This window comes from Canis lupus, chromosome 14, assembly GCF_011100685.1.
Source record: "Canis lupus familiaris isolate Mischka breed German Shepherd chromosome 14, alternate assembly UU_Cfam_GSD_1.0, whole genome shotgun sequence".
Lineage (NCBI taxonomy): Eukaryota > Metazoa > Chordata > Mammalia > Carnivora > Canidae > Canis > Canis lupus.
This window is the reverse complement of record NC_049235.1, coordinates 35,777,161-35,790,342: the sequence shown is the minus strand read 5'-3', so window position 1 is coordinate 35,790,342 and position 13,182 is coordinate 35,777,161. Positions and strand designations below refer to the sequence as shown.

At 40.2% G+C, this 13,182-nt stretch overlaps 1 protein-coding gene across 1 annotated transcript in view; it reads right to left on the bottom strand.

Moving 5' to 3' along the window:
- DNAH11 (dynein axonemal heavy chain 11) overlaps positions 1–13,182 on the bottom strand; it is a 318,773-nt gene that overhangs the window by 72,904 nt on the left and 232,687 nt on the right. The window contains 1 exon segment of the mRNA XM_038557079.1: positions 11,121–11,291. Coding sequence (XP_038413007.1) covers positions 11,121–11,291 — 171 coding nt within the window.

Sequence of the window (13,182 nt, the reverse complement as noted above, 5' to 3'; positions counted from 1 at the left end):
TTTTAAAAATACTTATTTACTTATTTATTTGGGGGTGGGAAAGATTGCATCTATGTGCAAGCATGGGGCAGGGGTGGGGAGGTGGGTGCCAGCAGCAGGGGGAGTGTAGCACACATCCTGCTGAGAGCACAGAACCCTACATGGGGCTTGATCTCACGACCCTGGGATCATGATCTGAGCCGAAATCATAAGTCAGATGCTCAGAACGGAATGAGCCACCCACATGCCCCAGACACCAGTTTTAAAGAATTAGGCTCATTCTTTACAAAAGTAGACTTTACAAAAAATAATCAAGATTATAGAAAGAAATTTATTAAGGAACTTATTCACCGATATTTATGGAGCACCTCCTATGTAATAAACACTATCTGGAGGCTGGGTAGAGGGTAACATGGAAACATGCCTCAGAAGAGAGGGCAGTAAGAGACCTACTTAGAGTGGGCCGGTGGGATGGGGTGGGATGGGGCGTAGCAGCAGCAGGAGTCAAGACCTGTTGGTCGGCCATGGATCTTCAGCGAAGAAAATGCCAGAAGAGTTCTTACAGTAGAGCTGCGATGCAAATTAATGTCAATGCATCCTAGGGAAAGTAGCACAATATTCCTACGGTCTCTGACCACGGTGTTATCTTAGAAATAAATCAAACTCTATCTCCTATTGACACGAGCAACAAGCTTTGCTATTGACACACAGCTTTCTTAAAGACACAAGAAAATTGGTATCTTTTAGAATAAGCAGCCTCCCATTAGCAAGGGATCTGTGGCTTTACCTTCTTCCCTTCTATTTAATGCAAACAACCTGAAACAACCAGAGGCTTCAAATAACTTTAATTTCTGATGCTAAAAGGAATAAGAGATGGTATACTTGTAGATCTTTGTGTCCAAATTTGATAGTTTGAATTGTTTGAGCACCCACTGGGCACACGGTTGAGTGCAGGGGATTAAAGAGAACCCCCTACCATGTCTACATGGTCAGTCAAATCTAGTAGGGGAAATCAAGCAGGTAGCTCACATTAAAGAAGATCATAATTGCTGTGCACTACTTTGAGATTTAAATTTTTAGAAACAAATTTTAGGATATATTCTTTTTTCAAAGATTTTATTTATTCATTCATGAGAGGTACACAGAGAGAGAGAGAGAGAGAGAGGTAGAGACACAGGCAGAGGGAGAAGCAGGCTCCATGCAGGGAGCCCGATGTGGGACTCGATCCCAGTCTCCAGGATCACACCCTGGGCTGAAGGCGGCGCTAAACTGCTGAGCCACCCGGGATGCCCTTTAGGATATATTCTTGATAGTATTATGTTCAAATAGGTAGTTGCATCAGTACAACAAGAAATTTTCTTCATTAGAATATTTTTTTTAGATATTTACAATACAGTCATTATTTTCACAATAAACTTTAACCTAGGTTTAGGTAGGGGAAAATAATCTCATTTCACATGTATCTTCTTTTTAATTCATTCTTCTCTTCAGAATTCCTCAAATGACTCTGCAGAAAGGAAAATAAATCTGGAAACCCAATGCATAAAGGGAGCGCTTTAAGTCTCAAGTCAGCTTTGCAAGTCTATAAGGCTTCATCTAGTTGCTTCATTAAGTAGCATCAATTTAAGTGTCACCCTGATGCTACTAGGAGATGAGCTGGCAAGGGGGTGTGGGGAGAGGAGTGGGAGGGGTAGGTGGGAAAAAGAAACTCTCCTCTGCAGAAAAGAAACTTCTACTGGAGAGAAAGAGAGGTCTGGAAGTACATGCCATGAGCTAACTCACACTAATCCTAACACCAAACGTGTATCAGAATCCTCTGGAAGCTGACCAAGTGGTATATGCCAAAGGAAAAAAGTAAACTTCCTGATGAGGTCACACTTGCATATCTCAAAGGAACCCAAGCACACTATTGTTGGGATTGCAAACTGGTGCAGCCATTGTGGAAAACAGTAGGGAGGTTCCTTAAAAAATTAAAAATAGAATCATCATACGGTCCAGGACTTGTATTACTGGCTGCTTACTCAAAGAACATGAAAACACTAATCCAAAAGGACATATGCACCCTACGTTTACTTCAGTTATTATTTAGAATAGCCAAATTATGGAAGCAACCCAAGTGTCTATTGATAGAAGAATGCATAAAGATGTGTAATATATTCAACAGAATATTATTCAGCCATAAAAAAGGATGAAATCTTGCCATTTGCAACCACATGGTTTGTGGTTAGAGAGTATAATGCTGAGTGAAGTCAGTGAGAGAAAGACAAATATCATATGATTTCACTCCATGTGGAATTTAAGAAACAAATGAACATAGGAAAAAAGAGACAAACCAGAAAAAGAGACTCTTCAATACAGAGAACAGACTGCTGGTTACCCGACGAAATCGGAGGGATGGGTGAAATTGGTGATGGGGGTCAGAGACTACACTCCTGATGAGCACTGGACAATGTACCCAAGTGCTGTACCCCGTACACCTCAAACTAATGTAACACTGCATATTAAATATACCGAAATCAGAATAAAAAGACAAAATGCGAAGTTGCTGAATTAAAAAAAACAAAACCAAAAAAGCCCCACATTTCTCCTCACAGGATGGTGACAAAGCTACTAATATTTAGAAGGCTTTAAGTGTTTACAAAATTTATTCATCTACATTCCCTCTTTTCAATATCTCATGTAACTTATAGGAGTTCTCCAAAGCAGAGATCTCTGTTTTCGTGTAGGATGCTGAGGCTTAGAAAGGCTAACAGCACTAATAGCTCCATGTTTTGTTCTGTCTAGGAGCTGCTAGGTCAGGTTGAAGAGCAGAGTGTAAACCCCTCCATGAACCTGTCCACGCCCTGTTGTGTGCCCAGAGGACAACAACTCTGGATGAAACAACTTGGGATACCATTTTCCTTGGACGTATAGGCCCTGTATGCCCACTACCTCTGTCTTGTTTGGTCACCACCCTCTGAGCTACTCTTTGGATGGAAACAATTTTGAGTAACAGTATAATTTGGACCCTCAAGGCCACACTGCTATGCTGCTGTTTCTTCTCCATCCATCCTCCAGACTCACGCCCCCGAGACCGCACATTCTGACAACGCTTCTTCCCACATGCCCTTTAGCATCCTGGTCCTATGTGGACCAAATTACCTTGCTCACTAGCTGCTCATCTTCACCAAAATGCCAGTTCTCACCAAGGGCAGTAATTCTTAACCCTATGCTGCATACTGGAATGTACGAGGGCTTTCAAACACTGCCAACATGTAGCCTCCCATCACTAATGACTCGACTTCAACTAACATGAATATATTTTAAAAGTTCCCTCCTACCTGATCTCAACATGAGGCTGGGGTGCAAGCACGAGTTTCGCTGGGTCTCACTTCACTTGAAGTTTTCTCAAGTAGACAGTTTCCTTAATACTCTCAATACTCAAAATGTGCATGGGAAAGAACTGTCATTTTTCTTACTTCCCTACAGATCATTCCAAGACCACTGGTCTTCCATTTTTCAATTAAAAAAAAAAAAAAAGCCACTTTTGAGGCTCATGGAGTCCAGTTATACAATCTGCTATATGTCTCCTCATCTTCATTATTAAGGGCATAGCTATTGGTCCTTCTCGCCTTTCTAAGTTTTGCTATCCATCTGTGGCAATGTCGGTGCCCACATCGATAACGAATCTAATTTCAGGCCTTGACATCCTTCATGCCAAAGCTCTGCATTTCCTTTCCACTCCAGCATTCTGGGAGAAAAGGCAGAGGGAGAGTAAAGTAACAGAACCACCTGGGAAGATGATACAACATCCCCATCTCAGGGTTCCCCTACAGCCCCCCACTCCCAATGATGGTGACATGTTTTTGATAAGGGGTTATAATATCTCTTTCCTTAGATGACAAATGCTGTCTCAGACCTTGTAATAATCTGAAATCATTTTATTGAAATCTAAATACCTAATACCCACTTCTTTAAACATGATTGTCTATACCTCTCACCTTTAAATATAATATTTACTATAACCAACAGTAGTAAGATATCTAGTCTCTTACCTACCATGTATTTTTTTATTATGGATATATATATATATATATATATATATATACACACACCATTGGATATATATATAAATATATAAAAATATATTTTTATATATTTATATATATTTATATATTATTAAATTTTGCTATTTGGGCCATTTTTCTGCATCCAGTTCAGTGGCATTAAGTACATTCACACTGTCATACAACCATTACCACCACCCATCTCAAGTTTTTTATCTTCCCAACCTGAAACTCCATACCCATTAAGCAAGAATTCCCCAACCCCCTCTTCCTGCAGCTCCTGGCAACTACCGCTGTACTTTCTATGAATCTGACCACTTTAGATACTTCACAGAAGTAGAATCACACAATCTTTGTCCTTTTATGACTGGCTTATTTCACTTAGCATAATGTCTACGAGGTTCATCCATGTTGTAGCATGTGAGAGGAGTTCCCTCCTCTCTAACACTGAATAATATTCCATTATATGTATATGCCACGTTTGGTTTATCGTTCATCTACTGAGGGCTACTTGGATCGCTTCCACCTTTTGGCCACAGTGAATCATGATGCTATGAACAAATATACAAGTACTCGAGTCTCTGCTTTTACTACTTTTGGGTGTATACCCACAAATGGAATTGCTGAATAAGTTGGTAATTCTGTTTTTAATTTTTTGAAAAACTTTACGATATTTTTAACCACAAATTTCTGGCTCCACTTGCATCTCTATCTAGCTTAATTAGCACCTTCCATTCCTTAGCTGTTCCTCTGCCTGTCCCATGACCTTCTCTGCCTTTGTTTCCTTCTGGCTTATTTGACCTGGCTGTCATCTTCTGGTCCTCCCTTTTTGTTTTTACACTTAAAAAAGAAAACAACATTTATGTATTTATATTAGACACAGAGAGAGAGAGTGAGCAAGAGCAGGAGGGGCAGGGGAAGAGGGAGAGAGAATCTCAAGCAGACTCTATGCTCAGCACAGAGCCCAAAATGGGGATCGATCTCACACCCCTGAGATCATGACTTGAGCTGAATCAAGAACCAACTGTACCACACCATCCAGGCGCCCCCCCAACCCCGCCTTTTTTGCTCTCACACTTTTGTATTATGGATGAAGACCTTATTACTGTGACTACAAATTTATCTTTTGCAAGTTCATCCTTGGTTTCTTAAAGCTGCTTGGCAACAATTAACATCTATTTTCCTATTTCCCTCAACGGGCATTTTTGATGTTTTTACCACTCTCCTCACACATGCTCTCCTGATTCCAATTTGCTCATCTTCGGCCAGATGGTACTGCATTTTCCTAGCTTCCCAAGAGGAGAAAGACCAGCAGGTGAGGCTGCATCAACTTTATATCAGTTTCTCTGCCTCTGACCACCTTTGTCTCCTCCCTCCCACCTGAGTTCAAAGAGTCTTGCTTCTCCTATCCGAGGGTCATTCTACTGACCTCTATTCTGGAGTCCATTTCCTCTCAGCTTCTGGTGGCTCACCCCTTTTCACCCTTCCATCCTCCACAATTTCTTTTCCATTTCTTCTCTGGAAACAGATCCATGCTCTCATCTCACTCACATTGAAGAACCAACCCTGCACACACTCCATGTCTCTAACTAGGTTCTCTGCTTACCTCCTTACTATCATGGGCAAATTCCTCCCAGAATCATCTGTCTTTTCCTTCTACTTCCTCACCTCCCACTTACTGTGTAACTCAGTGCAATCTGGCTTCCTGGCTTGTTACACCTTCGTGGTCACAGAAGACCTTCACATTTCCATGTGTCATGGCATTTTCAGTTCTTAATTCTTCTCTCACTTGTCTCTGTGGCTTTGGCATCACTGACCATTCCCATGTTTATACTCTTGTCTCCCATGGCACCCCGTATGCCTGAGGTGTTCTCCAATCTTTACACTTTCTTCATCTTTCTCTACTTCCCACTTACATGTCAGCACCAAGTCAGTTCACTTTACTCTAAAGCTCCTCTGATGCGATGTCACCTCCCGAGTGCAGTTCTAACAATCACCTACACACATCGATGATTCCCAAAGCTGACTCTCCACCCAATAACTCTTACCCAGCTCCCTACTGGTCATCGACTCTTGAATGCTTCAGAGACACTGTGCAATCATCTTCCTAAAACCTTCAGCTCTTTTTCCAAACCAATTTCAATCTCTAGGGAATGGCACCTGCACATACTATCCTATCTCCCCCTCCCTCCCATATGCAATCCGACACTTTGTTTCACCAGCTCTTCCTCCATGCCTCTTCTGGCATCGCTCCCCTGCTCCCACGTCCACTGTCATTCACTTTGTTTAGCTCATTGTCTTCTAGATGGTAATCATAACACATGGCCTCAGGAACAATAGTCTCGTCCCCTTTCAAGTCACTATTTCTTCTGTGCCCAGTGTTAGCTGTCAAAATGTATAATTCTGACCACAGACCTACCTAAAATCTTTCAGTGACTCCTGATGTTTATGATAAAATCCAAACTCTGTTTCTTAGTTTATAATATGGGAATTCAAATATGGCTTATTAATTATGTAATGTTCATCTATATTTTCCAGTCTATAATGATATATCAGCTTTACATTTAAAAAAACTTACTTACCATTCTAATACTTAAATCACTTGGAACTCTTTTTGTTTGCTTTGAAGCTGTGTAGGAAGCACTAAGTATAGTTTTGCCCAAAAGGTTGGTCAGCTGTTCCATCACCATTCATTGAAAAATCCATGATTTTCCCCACTGACATGCAATGTATATTTAAGCACATATTCCTTTATTTTAAAATATATACTGACAGTCTGGTAGTTCCTCAAAGGATTAAACTTAGAATGACCATGCAGCCTAGAAAAATCCTACTCCTGCATATGTACCAAAGAGAAACGAAATACGTCCACACAAAAAAACCTCTACACAAATCATTCGAATGTTCACAGCAGTGTTTTTCATAATAACCAAAAAGTAGAAGCAACCCAAATGCCCATCAACTGATGAATGCATAAATAACATGTGGTACATTCATATAACAGAATATAACTCAGGCCTAACAAGTAATGAAATCCTGATACAGGCTATGCATCGTGGATGAACCTGGAAAACATGCGAAGAAAAAGAAGTCAGGCATCAAACACCACAAGCTGTATGAGTTCATTCATAGAAAGTGTTCAGAACATGCAAATCTATAGAGACATAAAACAGACTGGCAAATATCTAAGCCTGGAGAGGATCAGGCGACCGGAGCTAATGGGCATGGGGTTTATTCTGGGTGTGATGAAAATGTTCTAGAATTCACTGTGATGATGGTTGTACAACTCTGAGAATACACTAAACACTCCTGAAATGTATACTTTAAATGGGTGAATTATATGGTATGTAACTTACATCTCAATGAAAAGATATAGTGAACATCTACAATGTTCCAGCTGCCATTCCAGTCTAGAGGAGTTAGCAAAACATACAAAATTCTTGCTTCTATGTAGTTGAGGGAGAGGAAAGCTATTAACCACAGCAAATGAATAAATAAAATAATGTATCAGAAAATGATAAATGTTGCGGGCAATTGGGTGGCTCAGTCAGGTAAGTGTCTGCCTTTAGCTTGGGTCATGATCTCGGGGTCCTGGGATTGAGCACTGTGTCAGGCTCCCTGCTCTGTGGGGAGTCTGCTTCTCCGTCTCACTCTCTTTCTGTGCTCTCTCTCTCTCTCATATAATAAATTTTAAAAAATACAAAGTAACAAATGTTATGGTAGAAAAAAATGGAGTGGGATGAGGCATGTTGAAGGACGGAGGTTACAATCCTATCTAGGGATTTGAAGATGTTATTTGAACAAAAACTTCATGGATGGGAATGAGATACTTCTATGTCCTGAGAGAAGACACTAAGACAAAGATAGCAGCTAGTGCAAAGGGTCTGCAGTCAGAACATATCTGGTACATGCAAGAAAGGTGGCCTATGTGACTACAGCAGAGCAGTGAGGAAACGAATAATAGGAAGTGAGATAGAGTAAGAGGCAAAATCATGGAGGGTTTCATAAGACTTTGTATGATTTTTGGCTTTTGCTCTTATTGCAGTGGGGAGTCATCACAGGGATTTTCAAAGAAAATTCACCTTATCTGACTTGCACTCTTAAAGGATCATGCTAGCTGATATGCTGAGATCAGACTATGGGGAAGAGCGACAAATGCAGCAACAGGAAAGCCAGTTAGGAGGTTTTTGCAGTTATTCAAGAGAGGGATGATGGCTTGGCCCATGATGGGAGCAGTGAAGGTGGTAAAAACTGATCAGATTCTGAATATATTTTGAAGGTGTAGCCTACAGAATTTCCTAAACTCACTGCATATGAGTGTCAAAGGGAAAGTTACATCAAGATGACTCCAACATTTTTGGCCCAATCGAGCCATTGTTAAACAAGTTGGGAATACTTGGGCAGAAGAGCTTTTGAGGGAGGAGGTTGGGACTTCAGTCTGGATGTGCTATATGTGAGACATCTTTCAGACACTGGGGTGAAGATGCCAGGGTCTGGGCCACAGATACACTTTTGCAAGTATACTTGCTATATAAAAGGGTTCCTTCCAATGTCACTTTACATATGTCAACAGATCATTAACAAATGACATGCTTGATTTAAAGATTTTAAAAATCATGAAAATCAAAGTGACTCATTGACTGATTAACTTACAACCATTTGAATCCTCAGGATACCTGGGCCAAACTGACAAGCCAGAGACACTCAGGAGACAGTTACCTACAGGCAGGTGGAGCTCTAGAAAACACCCTGATCTAATGAGAAGAAATAGCAACAGTTGCTTCTTGAGAGGACAGGAAGAAGAAACACCTTTAGAGGAAAATTAATTTAAAAATTGAATTATTAAGCTATTTTAGCTCCTCTTGGACCCTGGCACAGGTTTCACATGGATGTGACTGTCCTCCCACTTTGCTGTGACTGAATCTAGAAGTCGTCAAAGAAAACTAGCTCAGAAACTGGAACCTTCTTTCTAGAATGACAAACACTGGTTAGGTTTTATGTAGCACTTTCTGCCAGGTGTCCTAGAGACAGAGAAGACTCTTCCAAAGGAACATCGCTCGTATAATTTGGAATCATCTTTTTCCGTTAGCCAGCTATGCCCAGAGATAAGTGCAAGAGTAAGCTGGTCGTGTCTTAGGGGCTACCTCTCAGTCTGCAGGGTGCCTGTGGGTTCAAGAGAGGAAGACAGAGCACTGCAAGGGGTGTAGGGCTATAGGAATCACAGGCCTGTGGTTAAAATGACAATGTGTTCAGCACATATCATCAGAAAACTGCTATTTTGCTTTGGGGATAAGGTCAGAATGTTGAGACATTTTGGATAAGTCAATCAATTCTATTGTTTTATTTGTATGACTTCTTCAAAACAAGATTTTATTTAATATTTGGGCTTTGGAGTAAGTGGGAAAATACACATCGGCTGACAGGAAACTTCCTAGAAATGTACACCCTAGGGATCCCTGGGTGGCGCAGTGGTTTAGCGCCTGCCTTTGGCCCAGGGCGGGATCCTGGAGACCCGGGATCGAATCCCACGTCGGGCTCCCGGTGCATGGAGCCTGCTTCTCCCTCTGCCTATGTCTCTGCCTCTCTCTCTCTCTCTCTCTCTCTCTCTGTGACTATCATAAATAAATAAAAATTAAAAAAAAAATTAAAAAAATATTAACAAATAAATGTACACCCTAAATAATCCTCTACCAGGGATTAAAGATCAATTTTAAAACGAAATTTGAGAAGGCACGTTTTCAACTTAAACACTGTAAAATGACTGGTAGCTTAAGTTCCTACTGTCAGGACTATGTTGCGCCGAATTGTAACACTAAGATGACAAGGTGAAGTTCAATTCTCTGGACAGAACAAGAGGAAGGTGAATTTCCTTATAATTTTGGAAAGAATGAGAAAGCTGGAGAATGCAGAGAAGACCATACAAGAGGACAATTGTCCATCTGAATTACTTATGGGGTGATCCAGGCAAAGACACCCATAAAGAGGATCAAAGTTTGGTGAAGATGAAACTGAGAAAAAGGGAAGGGCAGAGTCGGGCAGCTCAAACTCTGAAGCTCATGACACAACTGGAGTTGGACGGTATTAGTGGAACGCTTTATTCTCTTACGTGAAAGCCTATGTCTGGGCAGAAATACTTTAAGAGAAGCTTTGCACTTCCAAGCAGTAATAGAGATAACCTCCTTTTGAAAATCTTTGACATTAAAAAATGTGTGATACCACAGGTATATTAAATCATTACAAAAGGATTGTTCTTTTAAAGTTATTAATTATGGAATGCCTTTAATAATGAACTTTCCCTCAATCATTTCATTTTATTTCATCTGCACAAGTTCCACTGACAGGTATTTATGTCAGGAAAACAACTATTGTGAAAATTGAGGTATTATTACCAACGCAGAGCATTAATTTACAGAGAGACATAGGATGTCGTAAGGGCTTTTGTCAAGTGAGATGCCACAGTGTTGCAAAGAAAACAAGGGCCTAGAAGTCAGACTTCCTGACTTCCTAGTCTACCCGACCTTATGACACCACCTTAGTCACTTAGACTTCTGTGACTTCATTTTGTCTTTCTTTCTTTTTTCATTTTGTTTTTTGTACAAGGACTACCATAAACTAGATGATTTTAAATCTTCCGAAAGCTGTGATTTCACTCTGCTCATGGGTTTGGATTCTTAGATTTAGGATGACTTATTTTGATAATTGCATACAAAATGCTCACTTTTAATCTGAAAATAGGGGTAAAAAAAAAAAAGGCTTTAACAAATAACCCGTCACGTCAGGAAGAGAACTAGGTTTCATGCTATACCCCAACAATAACCCCAATTTGATTTCAGTTACCAGTTTTGTTAAAAGCAGTTGTGTAACTATATTGCTATAGTGTAGAAAATGTAATTTATTATTTCTTCACCCCTGTGTTGAAACCATCATTTAAACAAGAAACACTGTGACACACAAGAAATGTCTTCATCATACTAGAATTTCTAGTCAGTCAGTCATGACAGGGGTACAAAAGAACCTGGTAGACATACTGAGTTTTTCTACTGAAATTCCAAGATAATGTCTCCAAATGCTGACAAGCTAAGGAGGGGAGCTTACCTTGTGCTGGAGAAAGGGAACCCACTTGCAGTCTACCAGTTCCTGGCGATACGGTTTTGTAAAGGATCCAACATAAGACACAAATGCTGCCGTAAGGAGAACATCTCCACAGAGGGTCTGCTCTTGAGCTTCAAACGACTGAATAGACTGACACCAGCGAATCTTCTCTGACTGAAAGGCAAAGTTACTCAGATGTAACTGCAGGGTGAACACCAACAACAAACGCTTAACGTAACCACCTTCCAGCTCAGGTTTAGTCTACTACGCTCTGCTGCAAAGCCTTTAGAGGGAAAAGAACTCGACTGCATGACTGTCATCATCTTTCTTACATTTGAAACCCATGATTATGAAGGGAGCTCTCATACTCTCTTCAGGGTAGTTTACTGCAATATGGCATTAGATTTTTCCCATCTCCTTCTTGTTGGGTGCTCTAATTGTCTCTTCAAAAGTTGATAGAATTTCCCATCCCTTTGAGAGTGGAGGGCCAAGGGCTTCAGCCAGGACTGAGTGACATTCGGATTTTTAATGGCACCTTGGCTGCTCTGCATTCCTTCTGCTTTGCAGCAATGGTAGTATACCACCCTACACAAACATTATGTTATTATTTATTTATTTATTTATTTATTTATTTATTTTTTATTTATGATAGTCACAGAGAGAGAGAGAGGCAGAGACATAGGCAGAGGGAGAAGCAGGCTCCATGCCCCGGGAGCCCGATGTGGGATTCGATCCCGGGTCTCCAGGATCGCGCCCTGGGCCTAAGGCAGGCGCCAAACCGCTGCGCCACCCAGGGATCCCCAAACATTATTTTAAACATATGGCTATCAGCTGATTATAGACCAAGGGAAAATGACAAATACCACTCATATCAATAATTAAAATGTAAAGCTTAAAGAGCCACCTATCCCGGATGCTATTTTTTTTTTTCCGGATGCTATTAATTAAAGAAGAATGCTAGTAGTTACTAAACCCGGGTTATTTCTCTAATATGATCACTCTATTGGTGGAAGAACCTAGAGCCTATCTAAAAAAAAAAAAAATAGAAGTCAGGAGGATTTCACTAGTCTTGAAGACAATACACTCAAAGAACGCTGCTGAAGTCCTTGTATCTAGTTGTATAGCCATTTAAAATCTGATTTCCAGGTTAAGTATGCAGAGGCCTCAATATTGGATTTGAATAAAATTGCAATAAATATCTATGGATTAACTGAAGTATAGCTCACTAACTCACTGTTTCAATGCATGCTAAAATTTGTATTCCATTCTAAGAACATGCAAATTAATAGCAACTGAAAAAATCAGCAATCTGATAGTACAAGCAAGGAAGAACCCTGTGGAATTCAGCTCTGCTTGTGAAAGAAGAGAGACAACACAGAAAGCAAAAATGATGTATGTCAGAACAGACTGGAATGCCAGTTCCCTGCAAGCTACCATAATACCCACGACATGGAGGTTGTGAGACTACCAAGTGAGAATGGTTATCAAAGCTATTTGAAGATTATCTCCTTGCTTTGCCTAATAAAGATCACCCCAAGTTAGCCATATAAACACTAAGGCACTTCAACTCTTTAGCCCTTTTTATAGAATTCATTACTTTCCCCCCTCAGCTACAGACCATATATCCATTAATTTTGAAGAGAAATTTCTCATTTGCCTTTCCTCCATCTTTGTTGTCTTTGGATAGCAAATGATAAACAATAAAGTGCACCCACCTCATTCTCCAAAACAGCTTTGAAATTTGAAGATTTACTAAACATAGACTTATTGGCTATTGAAATCGTCAATAATTTCACTATACCACCCATGCAACATAAATCATTACTGACACCGGCTAACAAGGGTTTAAGAGTTGGAACATGTCCTGTAATAAATTTCTAGACAGTTAAAAATCACTATAATTTTATTCTAATGCATTATAGATTGCCTGTAATGTCATCCTGGCTGGGGTGACCCATTTCTAATTTTGAACAGCTGTTCAGCTCAGGAGTTAGTTAATGATTAAATATAAATTGCCTGATTTATTAGTCTGAATGGTTGAGACTATAGCTTCCAGGTCAATGCT